Source organism: Ambystoma mexicanum, chromosome 1q, assembly GCF_040938575.1.
Source record: "Ambystoma mexicanum isolate Mex_15411 chromosome 1q, UKY_AmexF1_1, whole genome shotgun sequence".
NCBI classification, from domain to species: Eukaryota; Metazoa; Chordata; class Amphibia; order Caudata; family Ambystomatidae; genus Ambystoma; species Ambystoma mexicanum.
In genome coordinates this window covers 1,018,538,795-1,018,563,788 of record NC_090922.1, presented here as the reverse complement: position 1 = coordinate 1,018,563,788, position 24,994 = coordinate 1,018,538,795, and the positions used below count along the sequence as shown (strand labels likewise).

The following is a 24,994-nucleotide window of genomic DNA, read 5'->3' as shown; positions in this document are numbered from 1 at the left end:
AGGACTGTGCGTTCTGTAAGAACATGTCAGTCCAGACAATGAAGGACCCTCGTATTCGGCTCACCAACTGGCTGGAGGGAAAGAGCCCAGCAGCAGGTGAGAAGAAGTCTGAGCGGTATTCTAAAACCTTTGAGGGCGCTCCGGCGACGGGGGGCCAACAAAAGGCAAAGCACAGCGAGTCCGTGGGCACCGGGAGCGCCATTGGTTCGGGCTCCTCAGCTGCCAGACAGGGCACGATGTCACCGACGCCATCATCCACAAGTCAATGCTCTGGCTCGGGGAAAATGAAGTCGGAGAACCCTGGTAAGCTTTGGGAGAAGCCCTAGTCGATCCCGACAGAGAAAGACAGGGAGGGGGGGGCGAGGAGGTGACCCTCTCCCTAAGGTGAAGGCCTCAGATGCGCCCAAAGTCGTGAAGGCCCTGGCAAGGCTGTGGACTCTACCCCAATGGAGACGACTTCCGGGCCTAGTTTTTCCCTGCCACCCCTGAGGGAATCATCTTTCCAGCCTATCGAGAAGAACCCTGTGAAACCCCGGGACGAGAAAGATGGGGGGGCACGGTAGCCATAACGGACACAGATACCACCTCCGAGGATGACTGGCGTCAAAAAGATCATGGACAAGAGGTTCGCGGAAGTCAGGTCCTATGGTAGAAATCCCGATGAGGAGGAAATGAAGAGCAACGGTGGAGCCGACAAGGAGCCGTGACCCTTGGAGGAAACGGAGGAACCTGCGCCCCAGCCGTTGCTCCCGTCGCAACCGATGCCTACGCCACAGGACAATTCAGGTGCAATCTTGATGACTTTGCAGACCCTGTGTACGGAGATAAGGACAAGGTTGCTCTTAACCCCAGCAGACGATCCATCGGCGCCTGCACCATCGGGGAGCCCAACGAACAAGCAGAGGCGAATCCATCCTCCTCCTCCCTTCCATCCTTCACCCCCATCCCCTCCACCGAGGGATGAGACAGGAACGGAGACGGCGACGACGGAGATGGATGACGACGGTGGTGACGATGGGATGGATCTCCCATCACCCCCTGCGCGGGCCTCTCTCCCCACGAAATTGTTTCCTTTCATGCCATGATCGCCAGGGCATCAGAGCTTTTCCAGCTATGCCCCAAAGAGCAGAAAAAGGAAGGTTTCCTCTACCAACGACGGGAGGCCAAGAGGAAGACCGTCCTCTCAGTCCCGTTACTGGACGACATCTGGGACGAAGGACTGGCACTGCTGAAGAACCCGTCCATGGCTCCAGCAAAGAGGGACCAGTACGAGAAGAAGACCGGGTCCCAGACTCTGCCCCTATGTGCCTCAGGGCACAGCCGTCCCCGGATTTGGTGGTCTCCGCAGAGGCCAAGAAGAAATCTGCAGGGGCGACGCCATCAACTTCCACTTCCCCACTGGACAGCGAGGGGAAGAAGCTGCACGCCATGGGACAACGGGTCATCTCGTCTGCAGCGACGACCATGAAAGCGGCCAATGCCCTCGCGATCGTGGCACGCTACGACAGGGAGCTGTGGTTCAAGATCGCTCCCCTCCTGGACTTCCTCCCAGATGACAAGATGGCGGAAGCCCTTGAAATCCTGCACAAAGACAAGGTTGCTTCGGACCATGCCATCACGGTGGCCACGGACATCGCCGACACTGGCTTTCGCCAGATGGGCAACAGCGTTTGCCTTCACCAGTGCGGTTGGCTCAAGGCCACCGATTTCCATCAGGACGTGCAGACCAGGGTACTGGACATGCCCTTCGACGGGAACAACCTGTTCGGGAAGGCAGTGGATGAATCACTACAGGCCATCAAGACGGACACTGAGACGGCCTGGGCCTTAGGCTCTCTCCATCAATGAGGGCCGTCCTTTGTGACCCCCGGAGGCAAGTCTCAAGGTGCCTCCAAAGGATTCGGCGGCAGTTCCATGTCATACCGCCAAGTGGGCTGCTCCTCGTCGCAGAAAGCCTACACAGGCCGCAGTAAGGACGGAGGACACCGCCGTCGTCGCCAAGGAGGCCAAGGTGGCAAGGCCTCGGTGAAGCAAGACTGAACCGGCCATGACATCGGGCCCCACCCGAGCACCCTGGTGGGAGGCCGGATGGCGAATTTCGTCATGTGTGGGAGTTCATCTCCTCCGACCATTGGGTGCTAGATGCCCCGGCACGCGGGCACACTCTGGAGTTCCAAAGAAAGTGTCCCCATCTACCACCCGTGGCCAGGAAGGAAAACCACATGCCACAGCTGCTTCTGGAGGTACAAACAATGCTGAAAAAGGGTGCGATAGAACTCGCCCCGAAGAGGCTCCGGGGCTCTGGAGTATACTTGAGGTACTTCCTCGTCTGAAAGAAGACCGGCAGCTGGCGGCCCATCCTGGACTTTCGCCGCCTCAACAAATACAACAAGTCCCAGAAATTCCATATGGTCATCCTTCAGCATGTACTGGAACAGCTGGAGGGGGGCGACTTCCTGTCGTCGCTGGACTTGGAGGATGCCTACTTCCACATCCCCATACACAAAGGACATCGAAAGTTGCTATGATTCGTAGTCCAAGGGTGACACTACCAGTTCAAGGTCCTGCCCTTCGAGGGTCTTCACCAAGTGTCTGGTACTGGTGGCGGCGTGGCTGCGCCTGCAGGGGATTCACGTTTACCCCTACCTGAACGATTGGCTCATTCGAGCAAAGTCAAGAGAACTTGCCATTGATCACACAGTGAAGACCGTCGGCCTGCTCATGGATCTGGGATTCTCGATCAACTTTGCGAAATCCCACTTGGTACCGTCGCAAGGCGCCCTGTTCCTGGGAGCCAGACTTGACACAGTGGTGCGGTTGGAGGAGTTCACCATCGGAGGAAAGGACGAAGGCCATCTTGGGCAAGGTACAATGGCTGTTTACCATGGAAGTGGCCAGGGTGAGGTCCATCAAGTCCCTGCTTGGCATGATTCATCGTGCATCTACCTCGTGCGTCTATGCATGTTGCGGATGTGGCCACTGCAGGAGTTTCTCAACGCTCTTTGGATGCAAGCGGCGGGCAGCTTCAAAGACAAGATCTCCCTCAACGAGATGTTCCGTCAAGTGATCCGGTGGTGGGGCTCCCACGCGCACCTTGCGGTGGGCATGGACTTCCAGACCCCAGCGCATCAGGAGATGGTGACGACGGATGCTTCCCTGAAGGGATGGGGAGCGCACACCAGAGATCTCCATGCAAGAGGCCTTTGGCTCCCGGAGGAGAGGTCCCTGCACATCAACGTCTTGGAGCTCCAGGCCATGTTCTAGGCCCTCAGGTCTTTCCTTCCGTCCCTCAAGGGCAAAGTGGTACGGCTCTTCACCGACCGATCGAATGATGCAACAATGGCACATCTTGGATACTGAACCCTCCAATACCATTGGTAATGTTCCATTTTATGTGTATGCGACAATATTTGGTCTGTTTTTTCTTACATTCCACATTTTATTTAACCAACATTTGACTTGCGTTTTGGCCTTTTGCATTTGGCCCTGCACATATGAACTATGTATGATGTTAATATATGGTTTTCATTTCTTTGTTTGATTGAACCACTTCTCGATTTACTTTTTTGTTTTGCAATGATATGTCACCTATGTGTTTTACTTGATCAAACTACACACATCTTTGCCTTGAAAAGGACCCAGTTTGGGGTCAGAACACGTGCCGGCAGATCTGTTCTGAATTTGCTTTATACATTTTATTTCATATGCAACTTATTGGGTCCATGAACTTGACTTCTAGCTTAAACTATACCTTCTGCAAAGAAACCAAGTCTGGTTACATATCTGTATATTTGTATGTTTTTTCTACAGTCTATGCAGCGCACCGTGAATGAGGTGTCGCTCTCCCTTTCTTCATGTTTAACATATTCTAGTAGTTTTCGAGGTAACTACTCCCTCTAAGGTGCAGCAGCTTATTTTCAATTTTAATTGCATAGGTTCCTATCATTTTGTAATCCCAGCGCCTCAAGGATCCGGCACACCTCAACCCAATTTTATTTCTCAACCTGTCTTCCTCTACGGTCCTCCCTCTGCAACTAAACCAGAACAGGACTGCAAGACTTGATCTTGGCCTCAAGCCCAGGGATCGTATCTCTTCAGCCCTGAAAACTCTCGACTGGCTCCCAGTGGCTGCAAGGATCAAGTTCAAGACACTCTGCATTGTCCACTAAGCCTTCTGGGGCCAGGGCCAGCACTACACCCAACTCCCTCTTCCTAAACATTTTCCGTCTCGAGCCCCTCGCTCAGCTACCTCTAACTCTCTGATGGTCAGATGCTTCTCTAGGTAAGGAGTGGGAGGAAGATCTCTCTCCTCTGCAGGGGCCTCCCTCTGGAATGACCTCCCTGCCCCTCTCAAACTCGAGCCAGACAACCTCAGGTTCTGGAAGCAGCTAAAGACCTTCCTTTTCGCTTCTGCTTCCTGTCCCTTGCTGACCCACCTGTCTGCTGCGCTGACTGGTCACCTGGCTACCCTCAGAACTCAATGAGACCTGGCTCCTCTACGACCTGCAAGAACCTGATCTGCTTCCCGGGCCTCCACGCACTTAGGGGTTGTATCTGTTACCCTACAGTCCCCTTCCTCCTTGCACTACCCTGAGCCGGCTCCCCCAGCTGCACTTACTCAGAGCAATGCTGCCCTGACTGCACTTCCCTCCCTTCCCTCCACCTGGCACTTCTCCTCTCCCTCTCCCCCCTACACGTGCACAATCTGAATGACACAAGGCCTAGTAGGATCGTTTGTTCGCCCTCCCTACCCTACCTTGTCTTGTTGCACCTAGAAACACTTGTGTACAGGCACGTTATCAATTACTCATCAGATCATATCATACAATTGGCTCCAGTTCTGCCTCTACTTCCGGCTTACCTATGCGTCCTTATGCTGAGAGGTCCATGGCCATTAAGCGTGCGGTGACGGGTGTCACCAAAAGGGAGGAATGAAGGGATACATCTGAAATAAGGCGACTACGTTTCTGTTGCAACAATGTATTTTAGTGGCAATCTTGTCTCTTTCTGCCATCTTGGTTAAATGGGTGCCCTTTTGATTTTTCTCTAGTGTCTGTTCTATTACTAACATCCATCTGTGTAGAGGATCAGGTTAACGTATGTGGGTTGGGGAAGGGCGGCATAAGGTCCAGGTTTCGTGTGCTCACCTGCATTTGCTTTAGTTACTAATTCAAGGGAAATCCTTCCTGACAAGGACATGTGAATGGAAAGGTGTACCTAAAATTGTTCTGGTAATCTTTACTGATCATAAACCATTGTAAAGTAGGTTCTGTCTGTGTGCACTGGTATGTAATAAAATACTAGCCATCCCTCTTTTCTCTGTATATAAGCGCTGCTGCCTTTAACTACCTGGAGTCGTTTGTGTTAACCACACATTAAGCAAATCCTCCCGGCCGAAATGCAATAAAAGTGAACGTCCTTTGACGGACGGGCCTCTCTCAAAATATTGTGTTTTTCTTTAATATTTCAGTACAAACTCCTGCTAGGCTACCATTCCGAGGCCTACTTGGTTTATGTGTCGTGCTAAAGGTCTGCAATGTTTGTGATAGTGTGCAGAATCACTAATCACCTCACCAATAATCTTGTACAGAGAAGGTTACCATTTGTAGTTCAAGCAGCTTTGACATGTTTGTCACTTCTGGCCCTAGCTCAGCTGCCAGTGTGGATCAACATGTTTCTTGCAATGGGACGATGCTTGCTATTGTGACAATTATATCTTGAAAGGCTTACCAAATGGACATGCTTAGTCAAATGTGTCCATCTCCGGTTTACTGTGATGCAGAATAATTATACCTGCAACAATTGTTGTAATGCTGGGTTAAGACAATTATAAATGTTCAAATCATTTGATCAGAGTAATTATGTGCTTTACCAAATCCAAGAGCGGCCACTAAAGCCAATGATACTGCTATGAAATCCATCATTCTGACAACCAACAACTAATAATAATAATAATAATAATAATAATGTAGCATTCATATAGCACTATGAACCCTCAGGTATCTGAGCGCTGCTTATTATTACCCACGGTGTGTCGTGCTCATTTATCGACCTCGGAAGGATGAAAGGCTGAGTTTGGCCCTGCCAGGATTTGAACCTGCGAACACTCTTCTCGCTGTGATATCGGACCAGCGGCACCTCCGGTTACACATTTAGGAGTGATAAAACATCATTTAAAGGATATCCCTGTTTGACGGATGGGGATTTGCGGGCAGAATGGCACGCACATCCCTGTTTTATACTCAAATAATTCTATGAATCACGGCCACACTTTTCAAATCGGTTATATAAATAATGTGCTTTTCAGCATATTCAAACTGTAAGAAAGATTGATCACCATGAAGGAACACATGTCGATTAAATTGCAACATGAGCTATTGATAATCTGTTTTGCTTGCCAAGCGCCCTACACGGAAAGCCCCACAGGAGTGATAAGCGAGCATTTATAATTTTTTTTTTAAATTTATTTAGCTGACATATATCAATTTTACAATATCGTACATCTGAAAATATAATACACAATAGAGAGAAAAGAAAGTCTAGAGAGAAAATAATTTAAAATGATCAAAATAAAAGAAAAAGAAAAACCATGAATAATAATAAAATTTAAAATTGCGTAACATGATAACAGAATATAGTCTGATCGCACTATACAATGCAAATAAAAATAAATCTTCATTAAATTGAAATTGATTCCCTGTGTGTTTCTAAATCTCTTTTAGCTTCAATGAGTACAGAAAACCAATAGCTCCAATTCTCACTTGCGTAAGTACACCACAATGAATCATTTGCCCTAAAAGATCAGGCGACACTTCTTGATATCCTTCCGTAATATGCCTCAAATATCTAATTCTCACATTGGCAGGGCGGCACAAGCAACCAATAAATGTCTTAATGTTTCTCTCTGTGAGGGCTGTTTGCAAAACCGACAGATGTTCTCTCTTTTGAACTATTATTTTACGCTTGGCATAGATTGAATCTTAGTCGTAAAAAATCCGATCTGTGTATGACGGAAGGGTATTTCAAAATGTATGACTCTGGAGTGCTGTATCTTTTGTATTGGAAGGGGCTCTCATTAAAATCACAATAGGACTTGCATTTGGCTGTAGTTCTAATCCTGTCCCACTGGAAAAGTTTAGTCTTGAGTCTCTCAGGGTTTTGTATTAAATCAAGTAATGTAACATCTCACGAATCAGTTTCTCAAACTATAATTGTCTGGAAACAGAGTAGAAAGCGGCCCACAAGTCAACAAACACAAAATATAATGGCTGTTTTAGAGAAGGATAGTGTGAGATGGTGGATGTAAGCTAGCATTTGTACATTTTAGGACTTATTGCGGCTGGCCTTCAGGGTGGCGGCTGCAGGGATGCTGCGGAACTGCTTGTGCTCCGAAGAAATACAATTTGATTCGAGATCATTTCTTCGCAATTGGGCGTGATCAGCACCATCGTTGAGATGGCAGGAGGTGCGGGATGGTGTGCACCATTTCACACTTTTCAGTGGCACAGTTGAAACAAAGCTGCATGCTACAAAGAGTATTGAAGTTCTTGGCTTCACAGCGATGAGCCTTGTAAATTGAAAGTGCTTAAATAAATGATCATAACCTGTCCACTTTGTACACTTCTGGCTTTCTCCGATAACTAGAGGTTAAACACCATCTGGTAGCTGGCTCTCTGGCAGTATGCACTTACATTTTATTTAGTTTCTCAATGTAAAAACAGGTGAACAAAGAAAAGACCACAAAGGTAGCACTGCATTAATTGGGCTGACCTAATTCTACCTCCCGCCCCCTCAAGCCAATGGGGCATGTGTTCATGTTACCCTCCTGATCTTTGAAACCCACATAGGCTGTCGATTGATTCCCATATCAAGTTTATAAAACACTGCAATGACTACAGGAAAAATCCCTTTCAATCCTCGAAGCGCAAGACCCTATCTTAATATCGCAGCCCTCCCATTCAGGCATCTACGCATGGTGGCTGTGCCAGTTTCTGGAGAGAAAAAAACCTCCCACTTAATCCAAATTGTTTCATCTATTCGCGATTTTGAGCGGACCTGACCGCAAACTGCAGTGATTGATTGAAGCACAATGAAGGACGGCTGCATCCATAGCTGTGCAGGTTACTGTATATTGCAATAGATGGAGGGCGGGTGCATTGAATGCGGGGTATAGCATGTAGGTAACTTGAAGCAGTAGTGTTGAGCATGGCTCGCACTACACCTTCACTGTTTGAAGCAGATAACATTCTTCTGAGCATACGATTATAATGCACATGCCCCAAAGCATGTCGATTCAGCTGGTGTACCAGCAGATAATAAGTATTATAATACATTGAACGCACCCTGACTCAAAGCATCTGGTGCACTTTCCGGCACATCTTCGTCGCCAGAACTTCACGGATTGCATGGGGAGCATCGGCAAATGACCAATATGTCATTATTGACCATTACCCCTTTTGCTTCACTTCAGTTGCACAAAGCTTTGTTTGGCTATTTCCCTGCTTCACTAGACCATCTGGCACAAATGAGCAATGTATCATTATTGCCCATTACCCCTTTTGCTTCACTTTACACAACACTGTGTTTAGCTTTCCCTGCTTCACTGGACCATCTGGCACAAATGACCAATATGTCAATATAGCCCATGACCCCTTTTACTTCACTTTGCACAAAACTGCCACTGGACCTTCTGGCACAAGTGACCAATATGTCATTATTGCCCATGACCCCTTTTGCTTCACTTGGATTGAACACATCTGTGTTTAGCGCTTTCCCTGCTTCACTGGACCATCTGGCACAAATGAGCAATTTATCAATATTGCCCAGTACCCCTTTTGCTTCACTTTACACAACACTGTGTTTAGCTTTCCCTGCTTCACCGGTCCATCTGGTACAAATTACCAATATGTCAATATAGCCCATGACCCCTTTTACTTCACTTTGCACAAAACTGTCACTGGACCATCTGGCACAAGTGACCAATATGTCATTATTGCCCATGACCCCTTTTGCTTCACTTCGATTGTAAAAACTGTGTTGAGCGCTTTCCCTACTTCACTGGACCATCTGGCACAAATGAACAAAATGCCATTATTGCCCATGACCCCTTTTGCTTCACTTCGATTGCACAAAACTGTGTTGAGCGCTTTTCCTGCTTCACTGGACCATCTGGCACAAATGACCAATATGTCAATATAGCCCATGACCCCTTTTACTTTACTTTGCCCAAAACTGTCACTGGACCATCTGGCACAAGTGACCGATATGCCATTATTGCCCATGACCCTTTTTGCTTCACTTTGATTGCACAGAATTGTGTTTAGCTCTTTCCCTGCTTTCCTGGTACGAGGCCATTTGAATTCTGCTTCATTTACAGAACATCGCAGGATTGTTATCTCTTCATATAAACAATCCCGGCGCGATACGGTATTTGCAGAATGGAGGCCGTGTTGTCACGGGAAGATTAGGAAGCACACATGTCCGAGGGGACGCATTAACATTAAGGCTTTCCCAGCCATTAATATCGAGAACACGAGAGCAGAGACTAGTTGAGCTAACGTACTGATCTGTAATGTGAGCTTTCCAGCAATGTCCGCATCGGAATGAAAGTTGACCAGATTATGAGAGTTGCCAAATATGCGTATGATGCCATAAAGGTCTGTTAATCTTTCATAGCAAACCCAGATGAAGAAGGAACGCACTGGTTAATATAAATATTGCCAAAACAAATATTTTTTAACAATTATAAAATGGGTTTATGGTCTTTCCATCTAATGCCATTCCATCAAATTGTTTCCATCTAAAAACTTTGCATCTAAGGCATTTTTTTTGGGGGGGGGGTCCTCCGAGCCCCTGTTTTACCCTTTATAATGCACCTAAATAAACATTAACCCTTTCCTCCCCCAAAACATGTATTATGCATTAGATGCAATGGCATTAGACGGAAAGACCAGATACCATAAAATGTCATGAAGTGTCCAGAGCAGGGGAACTGAGGCTTTGCTTCAGTAGTTGAAAGGAAGAGCAGGGACTACAATGAAGAAATGCATACCTTTTCCGGGGGCTATGCGTAATGTTGACATGTCAGCATTGTGTTTTGTAGACCAGTTAAATTTGCTGACCCAGTATGAGAGACGATTCAGGTTTTAGGAAGTTGCCTTCCATTGGACTGATGACGCTGTTTCTTACTACTTTAATCTGTCACCTGGGAAATGAGGAATTGCCACTTTAATGAAAAGCAAAACATAACTCGGGCGAGAATTCGTTTTGGTAACGACTAGTATGCGATAATCACAGGACGAGGAAGACTGGGTGGCACAGTCCCAATGTTATTTGAAAGAGCAGAGTGTGGGCACATCCTGGGGGGTGTAGGGCCCTGGTGGCAGTACAGACGTGTTTACAAAGTAATGCCAGAGAGGGAAGCATCAGGTCAGGCCTGTAGCTGGTACTCAGTGCCCACAGGGGTTGCAAGGACATAGGAGAGGAACTGGGGGCGAGTGACTGGGCTGGGCAGATTACCAAAGAGTCTGCGGTAGGTGACGGTGGGGTTATTGTGGTTGCGTCATCAGAGAACGGAGCTGCTCCAAGGATATGTAGTCTGGAGGGAAAGTAAGAGGAATTGGCCAGGGGAGCAGGTGGATGGAGAGAATGATGGGGCCACAGGGTGGGGGTGGAACCCCATGAGACAGAATGCATACAGAATAGACCCAGTGTGTCCCGATGCAAAACTAGGCAGTGCAGCACTAATAATGGCCCTGTCCTCAACCCCGCATAGCTTGCACATATCCCATCATGAGCAATGGAGCATCCTCAAATTCACATGCGTCCTCACTAGCTTTAGGCTACTCAAGAGTAAAATGAGTGATTCATCGGATGATCAGTCCGCGCTAGCTAACTCAAAGGAAAGCATGACTAGCTAACTCAAAGGAAAGCATGACTAGCTAACTCAAAGGAAAGCATGACTAGCTAACTCAAAGGAAAGCATGACTAGCTAACTCAAAGGAAAGCATGACTAGCTAACTCAAAGGAAAGCATGACTAGCTAACTCAAAGGAAAGCATGACTAGCTAACTCAAAGGAAAGCATGACTAGCTAACTCAAAGGAATGCATGACGGATGCATGGAAGTCACAAAGGCATGTCTTCACGGTGCACATGGAAAAGGACCTGGGCTATATGTGCTGGAAGATTCTGAGGCAGTTTTGCAACCTGTTTTTTTTCACTGTTCCCTGAAAAAGCAACATTGATATTTCTGTGACAAAATGTTTTTGTATTTTAGTTGTTTTCTTAATGAATGCTCCATTCCATACCTCCCTTTGCCCGCAGACATCCCACCTCCCTTCTTTTCCTCTTTTCCCATTCTTCCCCGCGGATGTTCCTTCCTTTGATTACCTTTCCATAGCAACCATCACTTTGTTTCATTTTTCTGACTTCAAGGCATACCGGGAAGCATGAATACAGAGCGAGTACTTTTTTTTTAATCCACTGATTTTGATTTATTTACAAGTCAACAATTCGAAAGGGTTTTCAGGTATAAATTGCTAACACCAAATTCACAATCTCATACGAAGTTCGGTCAAATATGGCGGCCAATGCTATGTAGACATGTCACAGAAGTAATTCATACTCCCACATTCATTGATCACATAAAAACTGACATCAGTTCTATGGCCATTGAGGAACTGTGGTGGGAGTTTCACAGTCAATGGCCCTTACGACCCTGGCGTTAAGGGGTTAACGGCGCCGTAAAAGGTGTCGGCGCCGTTAAACCCTTAACGCCTGATTATGAGGTCCCCTTGCGGCTCCCAACCTTAACGGCTGGTCTGGACCAGCCGTTGAAGTAGGGACCCGCAAAAGGACTTGAGGTAATTACGGTACCGCAATTTGCGGTACCGTAATTACCGCCATCCCCAGTCCCATTGACCCCTATGGGGCAAAAATGGGAATGGGGAAGGGCCAATGGTAAATGGGGAATTACCGCCCCGCCAACCTTGGAATGGGGTGGTAATTCCCCATTTACCATTGGCGGAATCGGTAAGTTACCAGCATTAACCATGGCGCTATTAGCACCATTGGTTAACGCCGGAGTCGTAATGAGGGCCAATGTGTATTTCAATGCAACTTACATCATGCATTGCATTGGTGCAGTACCAACTATCGATGTTGTATACTGATCTCGTGACGTGGTGATCAGCAAAAAAGCTAACACGGAAGTCTGCACTAGCCAGTGAAGGCTTTGGGAATTCTGGCAAATGCACCCTGATCTGACCTAGTTGTAAGAACACCAATGTACACAATGACAGGGAGAACATATCTACTCACCCGTGGGCCTCTTTTTCCTGGAGGGCCTGGTAATCCCGGTGGACCAGGTGGGCCCTGAAAAGATAAAAAGCATGTAGATTAATACCAAGGGCACAGCACTTACTCCCAGGTCTGCATGGGCTAGACAGCCCTGGCAATAAATAGTTTACAGTTAACACCAACTCATTACTCCTTTGAGGAGACAAGCATCTTAGCTTCCTTCTTGAGTTAAGCTCATTCATTAGGACGCTCACAGCACTGACTTGATAGGTGATTCCCGTGTTGTGTTTATTGTATAGAAATAATGTCTTCAAACACATCTGCATTCATAAGGAAGGCAATTGGCGTATGTGGAATACAATGGCCCAGTCGAAGGAAGGTTAGAGAAAGCGAATATGGCCTGAGAAACTGCAGGGAATGTTATCTCCTTCCAAATGTAGTTAATAATGTTAAGTGAAATATAACAAACAACAGAGGGAGCATGTCACACACACTGCAGTCTTACGTTCATAGAGCCTGTTGTCAGATATATTGTTATAAAAGCCGCAGTTGTCACGTCTCTAGTTGTCAAGTCTTGAGCCACAAACGAGTGGTGAAGAAGGATGAGGGGAAACATGGAGCACTGTATTGCCATTGCCTTGTTGCCTTTACCCCCAAAAGTTTTAAATTGCAGAGGTCCCAATTTTCCCACAGCACTGCAAGGGGAAGTCCATCCAGTCCAGTTTTTGGGGTGGATTCTGGGACTTCCATTTTTTATTCCCCATTCAATGTTTAGGAAAACTACAATTCCCAGAATTCCATGCCAACACAGGACTGGGTAGCCTTCTGTCGCATGACCACGAAAAAGGTAAGAGCTCTGACCATGTGATATCAAAAATGTAATGTTGAAATTTCACAACGAATGTTACACATACAGAAGCAGGTGTTCTGTATCGGAATGCTGCAATACTTTAAAAAAAAAACGAAATCTTCAAATCCTAAATGGTGCTATAGGTCGTGCTTCTGGCTTTGAACAGCAGTGTTAGAATATCTGACATAACTAACAACCATAATGATATACAATTCAGACTTCTGAATACTCCGGACGTGATTGTTAATGTTTATCAGTTATGCACAGAAGGAAAACCAGGTGTGAGAAATTAGCAAACTACATTGTGTATGCTGAGAGAAAATTTAGAATCTTTATATCATCCCACTAGTCTGGTTGCATTAAGGGCTGTTAACGGCCCTGAGCCCTCACCAAGGGCCTTGCTACACTCATACCTCCCTGGGCTCAGGCTGGAGGACCGTTACCAGTCCTATAGGACCAGGCATGTGGGGTTGATAGCTATATTATCTATACTACTGCCTCCTCTCCAGTGACCATTGTAATTGGTTATTTATAACTCACTTAATACCAAGAGGTTTCCAAGCGTGGACCCAGGGATCGAACCTGGGTTGCTCCGTGTCATCTTGCATCCATGGCGAGCACATTGCCCCAGAGCTATCCTCCCGAGACCAATAATTGCTGCTCCTTTCCAGGTGACCACCTTGGTATAGAAGGACGGCCACTCTGCCTGCGAGGATGCTCAGAGGGTATTTGAGACTTCAGGTAGGGATTGCTTATGGTGCAGTGTCCCAAGAGGGTTCTGTTGGCATTCATTACTCTGAAACAATTATTACTTGGTACGAACAGCTGCTAATTGACGCTTTGCGAGGCTTAAGGTTCTTGGAAGTATTCCAGAGGGCAGAGCCTTTGAACTTCCAACATCCGCAATTCCGACTGTAAGACAGAGCGGATTCCTCATCCCTTCAGCGAGCTGTATATTTTCATTTAATCTCAGACAATCTTGCTACAATTAATGATGCTTTTTGTGCGGGCCGCTGGTTTATAAACATTTACAATGATCTACAGGGGTATAATGAGATGTCGTATAGTCAATCAACTGCAGTGATTACATTAGGGAGGCCATCCAGTGAGTGCACACAAATAACCAAATCACATCTGGCCACTTGCACTGCCAAACAGCAGTACTGTGACTGCAGTAACTTGAGGGTCTGCCTGCTCCCAAGTCAAGTGGACACCAGCCCCTTTTGGGAGTCCCACAGACTTCCATTGGATTTATATTACCACATGTAGTATTTACCGCATATGGTAATGTTTTGGTGTGGAGGTAAATACCTCCACAAAAGCTGGCATATAAATTGAGTTTCCCTACCGAAACTCTTAGTTTGGCAGAGCGATAAAACACTTGGGACTCGATTCATGGCATTATTGCACGGTTCATAATGACTTTGCACTGCTGAAAGGTGACTTTGCACTGCCCACACAAACCCTCATTCATGAAACTGTGCAAAGTGTATTTCTGCAGTGCAAAGTCAGGGCAAGTGGTAATTTCTGCAGTACAAAATGACTTTGCACTGACATTGCACTGCAAAAATATGCTTTGCAGAGTTCCATGGATCAGGGTTTGGGTCGGCAGTACAAAGTCGCTTTGAGCCGTGCAAATATTCCATGAATCCAGCCCTAGGTATTCTAAGGAACAAGTTACTTACCTGTAACTGTTGTTCTCCAGCATGGGTCTGGCATGGATTCACATGCTCATGAATATTCCCCGTCGTCAGGCTGGGAATCCTCGGTAAAGAAAAATTCAGTATCAGTTTCGTTTCTGATCTGTCTTTCTTAGTAGTAACCAATCACTGATCTCTGGGTCATACTGCCCAGCCAATGACTGCCCTCTCCCTAAGCCCCTCCCTTTGGCAGCCATCCTCAGATTTGGTAGCATGTAAAGTCAGACCCATGCTGGAGAACAACAGTTACAAGTAAGTAACTTGTTCCTTCTCCAGCATGGGGTCTGGCATGGATTCACATGCTCATGAATATAAGAATACATAGCAGTACACAAATACACAACCACGGGAGGTGGCAAGGCTCAACATTAAGCATTACATAAACCCAACATTAAGCAACTCTTGCCTCCTCACCAGGCCCACCTTCAGGCGAACAGGTTGCACAGCGCTGCTTGGCCGACCCTGGACTCCTCCCTGGAATCCCGGTTGATGCAGTAGAATCTTGTGAAGGTGTGCTTTGACCTCCACGTAGCAGCCCTGCAGATGTCCAGCAGGGGTACACCAGACAAGAACGCCATGGTAGGAGCGATCGGTCTGGACGAATGGGCTCTCGGACGGCCGGGCAACTGTCGGTTTGCCAACCGGTGACAGTGCATGATGCAGCCAGAGGGCCATCTGGAAATGGAAGCCTTCGAGAGGGCCTTCCCTTGGTTCACAGGTCCAAAGTTGACAAACAGTTGGCAACGGGAAGAAAACTGGTAACACCAAGGGCTCGTTGAGATGGAAGTCCAACGGCACCTTGGGCATGAAGGAGGGGTGCATCCTCAGCACCACCCTTGTCTCGTGAAAAGTCAAGTATGGAGGCTTGCAGGATAGGGCCTGGATCTCTCCCACTCGTCGTGCGGAGGTGATGGCCACAAGAAATGCTGTTTTCCATGACAGGAACTTCAATGTGCCAAATGCAGAGGCTCGAAAGGCACCCCCATGAGCCTGGTCAGCGCCACGTTGAGCTCCCACGCCGGGGACGGAGCCTTCACTGGCGGGAATGAACGGAACAGTCCCTTCATAAACTCCTTCACCAGGCGATGAGACCACAGAGATGATCGTCTCAGCCCCGCCTTGGCCAGCGACAGCAGGTAAGGCATCACTTGAGGGGCCGTATTTCGCAGAGAGTTAATCTTCTGTGCACGGCACCAGACAGAGAACCTCTTCGATTTGTGTCCATAGCACTTGAGAGATGAGGATGCCCAGGCCTTTGCAATCACCTCCTTGCAGTCCACCGGGATATCGTACCCTCCAAACTCTCGTGCCACAGGAGCCATGCCTGCAAGTTCAGCGACCCCGGGTCGTGATGGAGGATGGCGCCTCCTTCTCTGGAGAGAAGATCTGTGTCCGTTGATAGTTTGACTGGGGGGGATGCTGACAAGTCCAGAAGGTCCGGCAACCAGATCTGTCTCGGCCACACCGGTGCGAGGAGGATCACCCTGAACTGGGACCTCTTGAGTTGGTTGATGAGTCGCAGTAAAAACGGCAACTGAGGGAACGCATATAGGAACAGGCCAACCCAGGGGAACGAGAAAGCATCGCCCATGCTCCTTGGCTGGGGAAAACTGCTGGTGAACCTCTGGCACTTGGAGTTCGCCGCCGTTGCGAACAGGTCAATCTGGGTTTTGCCAGATCGTCGGAAAAGCCGATCCACTTGGTCCTGATGCAAAACATCCCCTGGGCAATGGCCCATTGCCACAGATCCTGGGCCTCCTTGGATAGGGCCGGGAACCTGGTTCCTCCTTGCTTCCGGATGTAGAACATCGTGGTGGTGATGTCGGGGAAGATCCTCACCGCCTTGCCCTTGAGGGACGGGAGAAATAACCTGAGAGCACAGAACACTGCTTGGAGCTCCAGGATGTTGATGTGGAGTGACCTCTTCTCCGGGAGCCAAAGGCCTCTCACGTGAAGATCTCCGGTGTGCGCTCCCCAACCCTCCAGAAGGCATCCGTCATCACCGTCTCCTGGTGTGCTGGGGTCTGAAAGTCTGCGCCCGCCGCGAGATGCGCGCGGGTGCCCCACCACCGAATAGCTCAGAAGACCTTGTTGAGCGCAATCTTGTCTTCAAAGCTGCCCGCCGCTTGCAGCCAACGGGCGTCGAGGAACTCCTGTAGAGGACGCATCCGCAGCCTGCATAGGCGCACCAGGTAGATGCAAGAGGACATCATGCTGAGAAGTGACTGGATGGACCTCACCCTGGCCATGCCCGTGGCCAGCAGGTGCTGCACCTTGCCCAGGATGGCCTTCGTCCTTTCCTCCGACGGAGAAGCCAATCATGCCACTGTATCGAGCTTGGCTCCCAGAAACAGTGCGACCTGCGACAAAACCAGGTGGGATTTGGGGAAGTTGATGGAGAATCCCAGGTGAGCAGTTGGACGGTCTTCGCTGCATGCTCGACGGCGAGCTTCCTTGTCCTTGCTCGGATGAGCCAATTGTCCAGGTAGGGGTAAACGTGGATCCCTTGCAGGCGCAGCCGCACCGCCACTGGTGCTAGGCACTTGGTAAATACCCTGGGCGCTGACTTCAATCCAAAGGGCAGGGCTTTGAATTGGTAGTGCCGTCCTTGGACTACAAATCTGAGAAACTTCTCGGTGGGGATGTGGAAGTAAGCATCCTCCAAGTCCAGCGACGATAGGAAGTCGCCTGACTCCAGCTGTCCCAGCAAGTGCTGGAGGGTGACCATCCATAACTTCTGGGCCTTGATGTATTTGTTTAACCAACGCAGGTCCAGGATGGGGCACCAACCGCCTGTCTTCTTTCTTATGAGGTAGTATATTGAGTATACTCTGGAGCCCCGGAGCCTCTTTGGGACGAGTTTGATGGCACCTTTCTTGAGCATGGCCCGTACTTCTAACAGCAGTTGAGGGATGTGATTTTCCTTCCTGGCCATGGGAGGAATTCGGGGGCACTTCTTTAGAAATTCGAGAATGTGCCCATGGGCCAGGGCATCCAGCACCCAATGGTCGGTCAAGATGGACTCCCACATGCTGACAAACCTCGCCAGCCGGCCTCCCACCGGGTGCTCAGGTGGGGGCCCGACGTTACGGCCGGTTAAGTCCTGCTTGGAGGTGGCCTTGACGCCCTGGCGTCCTTGGCGACGGTGACGAGATCCTCCTGACTTGCCGCACCATCTGTAGGCCTCTTGCGATGAGGAAGGCTGCCTGGAGGTACATAGAGGAGCCACCGCTGAATCCTTTGGAGGCACCTTGCTTGCCTCCGGAGTTACGAAAGGGCGGTCGTTGTTGCTGCAAAACTCCCAAGGCCCGAGCTGTCTGCGTGTCGGCCTTAATGGCCTCAAGTGACTCATCCACTGTTTTTCCAAACAGGTTGTTCCCGTCAAAGGGCATGTCCAAAACTCTGGTTTGTACGTCCTGCGGAAATCTGTTGCCTTGAGCCTTCCCCGCTGTCGAAGGCAAACACTGTTGCCCAACTGGTGGAACCCGGTATCAGCGATGTCCGTGGCCACCGTTATGGCGTGGTCCAATGCCAACTCACCTTCCTGCGGGATCTCCAGGGCCTCCGCCTTCTTGTCGTCCGGTAAGAAGTCCAGCAGGGGAGCGATCTTGTACCACAACTCCCTGTCGTAGCAGGCCACAATCGCTGGGGTGTTGGCTGCCTTCATTGTCATCGCCGCAGATGAGAGGACTCGTCGTCCCATGGCGTCCAGTTTCTTTCCCTCGCCATCAGGTGGGGAGGCTGAAGTTGAAGCCGTCGCCCCCACCGCTTTCTTCTTGGCTGCCGCCGAGACGACCGAATCCGGGGTTGGCTGTGCCCTATGGCACAAAGGAGCGGAATCGGGTACTTCTTCTCATACTGATCCCTCTTAACAGGAGTTGTGGAAGGGCTCTTCAGGATAGCAAGTACCTCGTCCCAGATGTCGTCAAGCAGCGGCACAGCGAGAACCGTCTTCCTCTTGGCCTTGCGCTGTTGATAGAGGAAGCCTTCCTTATTCTGTTCTTAGGGGCAGAGCTGGAAAAGCTTGGATGCCCTGGCAATCATGGCATGGAACGAGCCAATTTCGTCGGTCACCGCATCACTCCCCCTCAGCTGACTCCTTCGAGATCGATCGGGACTTCTCCAGAAGCTTACCCGGGTTCTCGGATTTTCTCTTCCCCAAGCCAGAGGGTTGGCTCATGGTTGATGGCGTCGGTGAAAGTGCGCCCTGCATGGTAGCCAAGGAGCCCGACCCTTTGGCGCTCCCGGTGCCCGCAGACTTGCGGTGCTTTGTCTTCTGTTGGGCCCCCGTCGCCGTAGCACCCTCAAAGGACTTAGAAGACCGCTCGGACCTCTTCTTCTTCTCACTCACTGGGCTCTTACTTTCCAGCCAGTTGGTGAGGCGGATACGCCGATCCTTCATGGTCCGTTCCGACATGTTCTTGCAAAATGCACAGTCCTTCTCCACGTGCGTTTTGTCTTTGTGAAGGCAGTAAAGACATCTCGAATGCTCATCCTCCTTGAAAACATTCTGTAATCCGCATCCAGGGCAGTTCCTGAACAGCTTGGATCCGGGCGTCGAGCTTCCCTTGTGCTGGGCCATGTCCACGAGGTAGGCCTCAGATCTTCTGGAACCCTCCGGGAAGTGTAACTCAACGAAACTTTGCCCTTGAGGGGTGTAGAAAATTCCGAAATGGGTCCCCGTTGATCGGAAGTAGAAACGGTGGAGTTTGAGGCTCGATTGACCGAAAAATGAGATTAAACTCTTTGAAAGAGCTCGAGAGCTAATGCGCAAGGACTCCCAACACTTGAACGTGCGGTAAACATCTGAGGATGGCTGCAAGGGGAGGGGCTTAGGGAGAGCGCAGTCATTGGCTGGGGCAGTATGACCCAGAGACCAGTGATTGGTAACTACTAAGAAAGACAGATCAGAAACAAAACTGATTTTTTTTCTTTACCGAGGATTCTCAGCCTGACGACGGGGAATATTCATGAGCATGTGAATCCATGCCAGACCCCATGCTGGAGAATGGATGTTTTCCCACTAGCACCAAACTTGTAATCAAGCCCGTAGCAGTATTGCTCTTTGATAATCAAGACTGTTCTCCTTTGTAACGCCAATATACAATATGTATATGATGGCTCTGTAGATGCAAACAACAATCTGGTCAGCTATTAGTCTTCGCCCGGCTGTATAGACCAGTACTTCTCTGCCCTCAAACAAACAGCCTGCCAAACGAGGCAGAACATCCATGACCCTGAACATGAAGATCAAAGGTCAGGCCAGAATCCCGTGCTCCACAGTAATTTCCCCTCAGCTTTGCAGGTCTTAGGACACTCCCTGTGCCCCAGGTAAGATTTTGAAGTGGGAGTAGCTTACTGCTTATTTTTTAAAATTGGGGAGTAAAAATGTAGAAATGTAGGTCCAATTCCAAATGGGAGTATTTTATAAGTGAGTAAACATATGTTTTAACTGGAAAACTAAAATGCTTGTGTAATAATTATTCCTTTACACCATTCGCCATTCATACACATTAAAAGATACATGTTTACTTCTTTTAATCAGTCAGTAATAATAGTCGTTTCTTCCTGTGGTACTTCTGTTCCAAGCATATGCATGGAGCTGTGGGGGTGGCGGCAGGGGCACAAGAACCTACATGTTCGTTTCCCATTTTTTGTTGGGAGTATTGTTACTCCTTATTGTTAGGGAGTAATAATGGCTGATACACCCCTTATCTGTAGGGCTGGTCACTCCTGTAGCTTTACTGACTCCATGTAAATGGTGCAGACTTCTGCAGCCACGCTGCGTGCTCTTGGGGGCCGGACACTGCTCAGGAAAGTTGAGCCGGGGATGTGGAGTTGCGCTGCGGCATTGGAAGACTGAGCGGAACAGAATGGGGACCTGAGGTGGAAAAGGGACTCAATGCAAGGACATTCGCGTGTGTATAGTGAAGGCGCAATTTTGCCAAGAACGAGACTACACACTGTGCGAGTCTGCATTAGAAATGTTCACACCAAAAGCGATCAAGCAATGAAAAACTGTCAATAATAGCAGAAAGGCCTCCATTTTGGTTGAAATAGTAATTCAAAGTCCTACTATATGCAGCACCCTTTCCAAATAATGCCTCCTATTGGGATTTATATACAAGAGGAACTTTGCATACTAGCTCAGGCCTCCTAATCAAGACTCATTGTTTCGGGCCCAGTATACGCCATATTTAGCCTCTTTTCTTGAACATCAGAATTGTGTTATTATGAATTAAGAGCATGGATCAAGACATCAAACCTTTCTGCATTAAGCACTATGACAGATGACAGCATAAATGCACTTTGTGTGTCGATCCAATTTAGACTTAATAAAGGTGGCATCTATGTCCTTATAATGGCCACCGGAGCAAGCGATAGGAACTCGTTGGTTTAAAACAAAGCACAAAGCCGTGCCTACGTAGACCCTGGCCTGAAACATGCACTCTGTATCATTAACCATATTTTGCAACAATTCACTTCTATAATGCATTTTATTAATACATAGGGCATTATAATTATGCTCCAGAAGATAACATGATCCCCCTAAAGCACAACACAAGCAACAATGCTTTTAGAACTAAGGAAGTCAGAAAACTAAGCTTGAAAGTCGTGCAGAAATATTGGCGCCCGGGGCATTCTGACTCTGTGGCCCAGGGAAGGGGATCCGAACTGGGAAGCTGCACATGGCAGGCGCGACACCGCCACTGCGCACTGCCTGATCCTCCTCGGGGGCATCTGTCTGACCCCGGAGACCGTAAGTCTGCGGACCTTTCTTTCTTTCCCCAGTCCCTTTATACTTTTATGGGGTCTTCAGCGTTCACATTCCATCTCCTCCCTGGCGCAGTTTGCGTAGTATATTTTTCAACTTGCACAACTTTAATCTCCTCCCTTGAAGGAGCACTACTGGTTTCCAGTCACAGCAAGCCCCACTGGCCTCCTCTGACTCACACATTTGCTTCCAGGCCGCGGGCTTGCACTTGATAAACAACTGACAGTCAAATAGGATGGTTCACATCTCCAGCTAATTCGCCCTCCTCATTCCTTCCTCATATTGCCAGAGCCAGGGTCACATTCGTGAGCCGCTTTTCAAAGGTACTTGCCTGTCTGACCCCTTTTCTACAACCTGCAAGTACTTGTTCAGCTAGAAACTGCATCTTGTGCGGTATAATGATGATTCCCAGGGTCTGTGGAGAGGTCACAGTCTAAGAACAGTCCCTGGCAGCAGACATGTTGAATGCAAGTAGCAGAGCCGCAAGCGATATTTGAAATTCTAGCTACATAGACGCTTTTAGTGTCTTCACAAACAGTTCCTCTTCTGACCAATCCATGTCCTCCTTTTGCCATTCGCCTCACTGCCCCTTCTACTCAGAATCCCCCATATGACCACCATTTGTAAACTACGGTGATACTAAATAGAGCAACCGGCTCTGGGAGATTGTAAACACGTGTTAATGCAGACATAGCATCCCACGCATTCCATTTGCCCCAGTTAAAGGGTAGTTGGTCTGCTTCTCGACTTGGCTTCATTGCAAGCTGCAGTATCACGTCTGCAAAGAGCACCATCTCAAAAGTGCGCCAAAAGGCCTCACCAGCAATTGTGAATTTGCCGAAAGAGAGACGGATGACCAAAAAGTAAACCAGTGTGTACCCTTTCCACACATCCCTCCCGGTAGACTTCTTGATCATTGCTCATGTCAATGGACTCATTTTTCAAAAAGGTGCTTCTAATTCTGTGTTCTGTGCAGGGACACTGAAGAAAAATACCTCACGGTTTGAGAATGTCTGTCTGGTGAGGTATGCTAGTGTAGCCCCTGAATTTTTGACCCCAACCTGGGCAAGTGGATGGCACCTTCAGAATCCATCCCCGGGATGAGCCCAGCTACCACCCCACCCCAGACCAGGATAGGAAGGGGTGCTGCAAAACCTGCACATACAATTAATGTTAAAGCAGGAGATGGGCTATGCCCTGAGTCCTTACCTTCTAGTTCACGTGGGACACAAACACCCAGGTGGATTTATTTAAGGATGCCAATGGGGACCCCTTTTATTTATAAAAACTGAACCCATAATATCTCATTAAACATTTTCCACTGTAACAACCCCACTTCTCTGTAGCCCTGGCATAATTTCTCTCTAAGTGATCTGCACCATCAGCCACCCCTCTCTTAGCGGGTGGAACTGACGGAACAGACCCTCATTTCCTACCTGGAACCACCTACTGTGGTGGAAGGCCTGGAGATGTCCCCAGTGGGTGGATCCCTCCCGTAGGGGTCCTTTGGCAGGCTGCCACTTTGCCCTTCCACCTCACACCAGGGAACACAACACCTTGTTATCCACCCCCCCCCCCTTAACCAAACACCTACACAGTGATACTGGGCATCACTGATCAGGCCCTGACCTGGATGACCTCCTTTCTCACTGACCGACCCTTTCAGGTCAAACTGGGGTCTTTCCTCTCTTCTATCTCTTTCTCTACTTGTGGTGTTCCCCATGGGTCTAACCTCTCCCCCTGGCTCTTCAACCAATACCTGGCACCTCTTGCCTACCGCATCAGTACTTTCTGCTCCAATTTTCAGCGTTATGCGGATGATACCCATCCCTCTTTCAGGCTCCCCTCAGCCACCTCTGCTCCTTCTCTCATAAAAGACTGTCTGGCCGCAATTCAAGAATGGTGTGCCACCAACGATCTCTGCATTAATGCCAGTAAGACTGAGATCCTCCTCATTGGGACACCTGCCCCTCCTCCCCTCTTTCTCTCTCTCTCTCTCTCTCTCTCTCTCTCTCTCTCTCTCTCTCTCTCTCTCTCTCTCTCGTTGCCCACTCTAGCCCTCTTCCCGCTCTTTCCTGTGAGGCTAAGAACCTTGGTGTCATCTTTGAATACACCCTCTCCTTCTCTCCTCACATTTTTGTGAGACTTGTCCTTTGCCTCAAGCCCAGGGACTGCATCTCTCCAGCTCTGAAATCTCTTCACTGGCTCCCCATGGCTGCAAGGATCAGGTTCAAGACCCTCTGCATCATCCACAAGGCTTTCTGGGGTGTGGGACCGCTTTACCTCCAACTTTCTCTTCCAAAACATCTTCCTTCTCGAGCTCTCCACTCATCCACCTCCAACTCTCTGAGGGTCCGATGCTTCTCCAAGCAGAGAGTTGGGGGCAGATCTTTCTCCTTAGCTGATACCTCCCTCTGGAACAGCCTCTCTGCCTCTCTCAAACTTGAGCAGAACCACCTCCGGTTCTGGAAGCAACTCAAGAGCTTCCTTTTCGCTTCCGCTTTCTCTCTTCATCTCCCCTGCGGTGCACCTGACTGGTCTGCGCACTGGTCACCTCACCTGGATACCCTCTGAACTCGGGCCCAGGATCCTGCTTGTTCAGTTGCCCTTGCTCTGCCTCCGGGCACCCCCAGAATTTAAGGGTCTGTTCCTGCAACCCTGCAGTCCCTTCTCACTGCACTTATGATCCACCTGCTGGCTGCACGTATTGATCTACCTGCACTTCTCCCTCCACCCATGGCACTTCTCCCTTTCCCTCCCCCCTGGCACTTCCCCTCTTCTGTCTTCCCCATACGTGTGCAATCTGAATGACACAAGGCCTAGTAAGATTGTTGTTTTGTCCTCCCTTTGTTCCCCCCTCCCTGTCTTGTCGTGCCTAGAAACCCTTGGGTACAGGCACGTTATAAATGGCATGTCATATCATACCCATCTCCAATCCCCTACTAATAACATGCACTACCAGATTAATATCTATAAATATGCACTATGTATTTAAATGGGAATGCGGTTATTGCGGAAGGGCTTGTACTTATTAACCTATGTGAATACTGCAAGTGCATTTGTGGACATTGGGATTATTTGATACAATTATTTTTCGTTCACTTGGCATTCTTCTTCGCTTTTAAAATATGGTAATGTATTGGGCATTTTAATTTTTCCTTTCTTTTTTTAAACTGGTAAGAAAAGGCATCAAATATGTATTGTACTAGATGATCATAATTTGTATAAAGATATTTATGTATGGTTAACTCTTAAGATAAAAATGAATTGTACAATTTGTGGATGATGTTAACATAATTTTAGAATGATAAATTGTTAAGGTTAAAATACTTTTTTAACCAAAAAAACAATTATTTTCTGGTGGACCTCTT

The 24,994-nt window shown here is 48.4% G+C and overlaps 1 protein-coding gene across 1 annotated transcript in view; it reads right to left on the bottom strand.

Moving 5' to 3' along the window:
* Window positions 1-24,994, bottom strand: part of COL24A1 (collagen type XXIV alpha 1 chain) — a 910,546-nt gene that overhangs the window by 720,828 nt on the left and 164,724 nt on the right. The window contains exon 4 of the mRNA XM_069641689.1: window positions 12,320-12,373. Coding sequence (XP_069497790.1) covers window positions 12,320-12,373 — 54 coding nt within the window. The remainder of the gene's footprint in view (window positions 1-12,319; window positions 12,374-24,994) is intronic.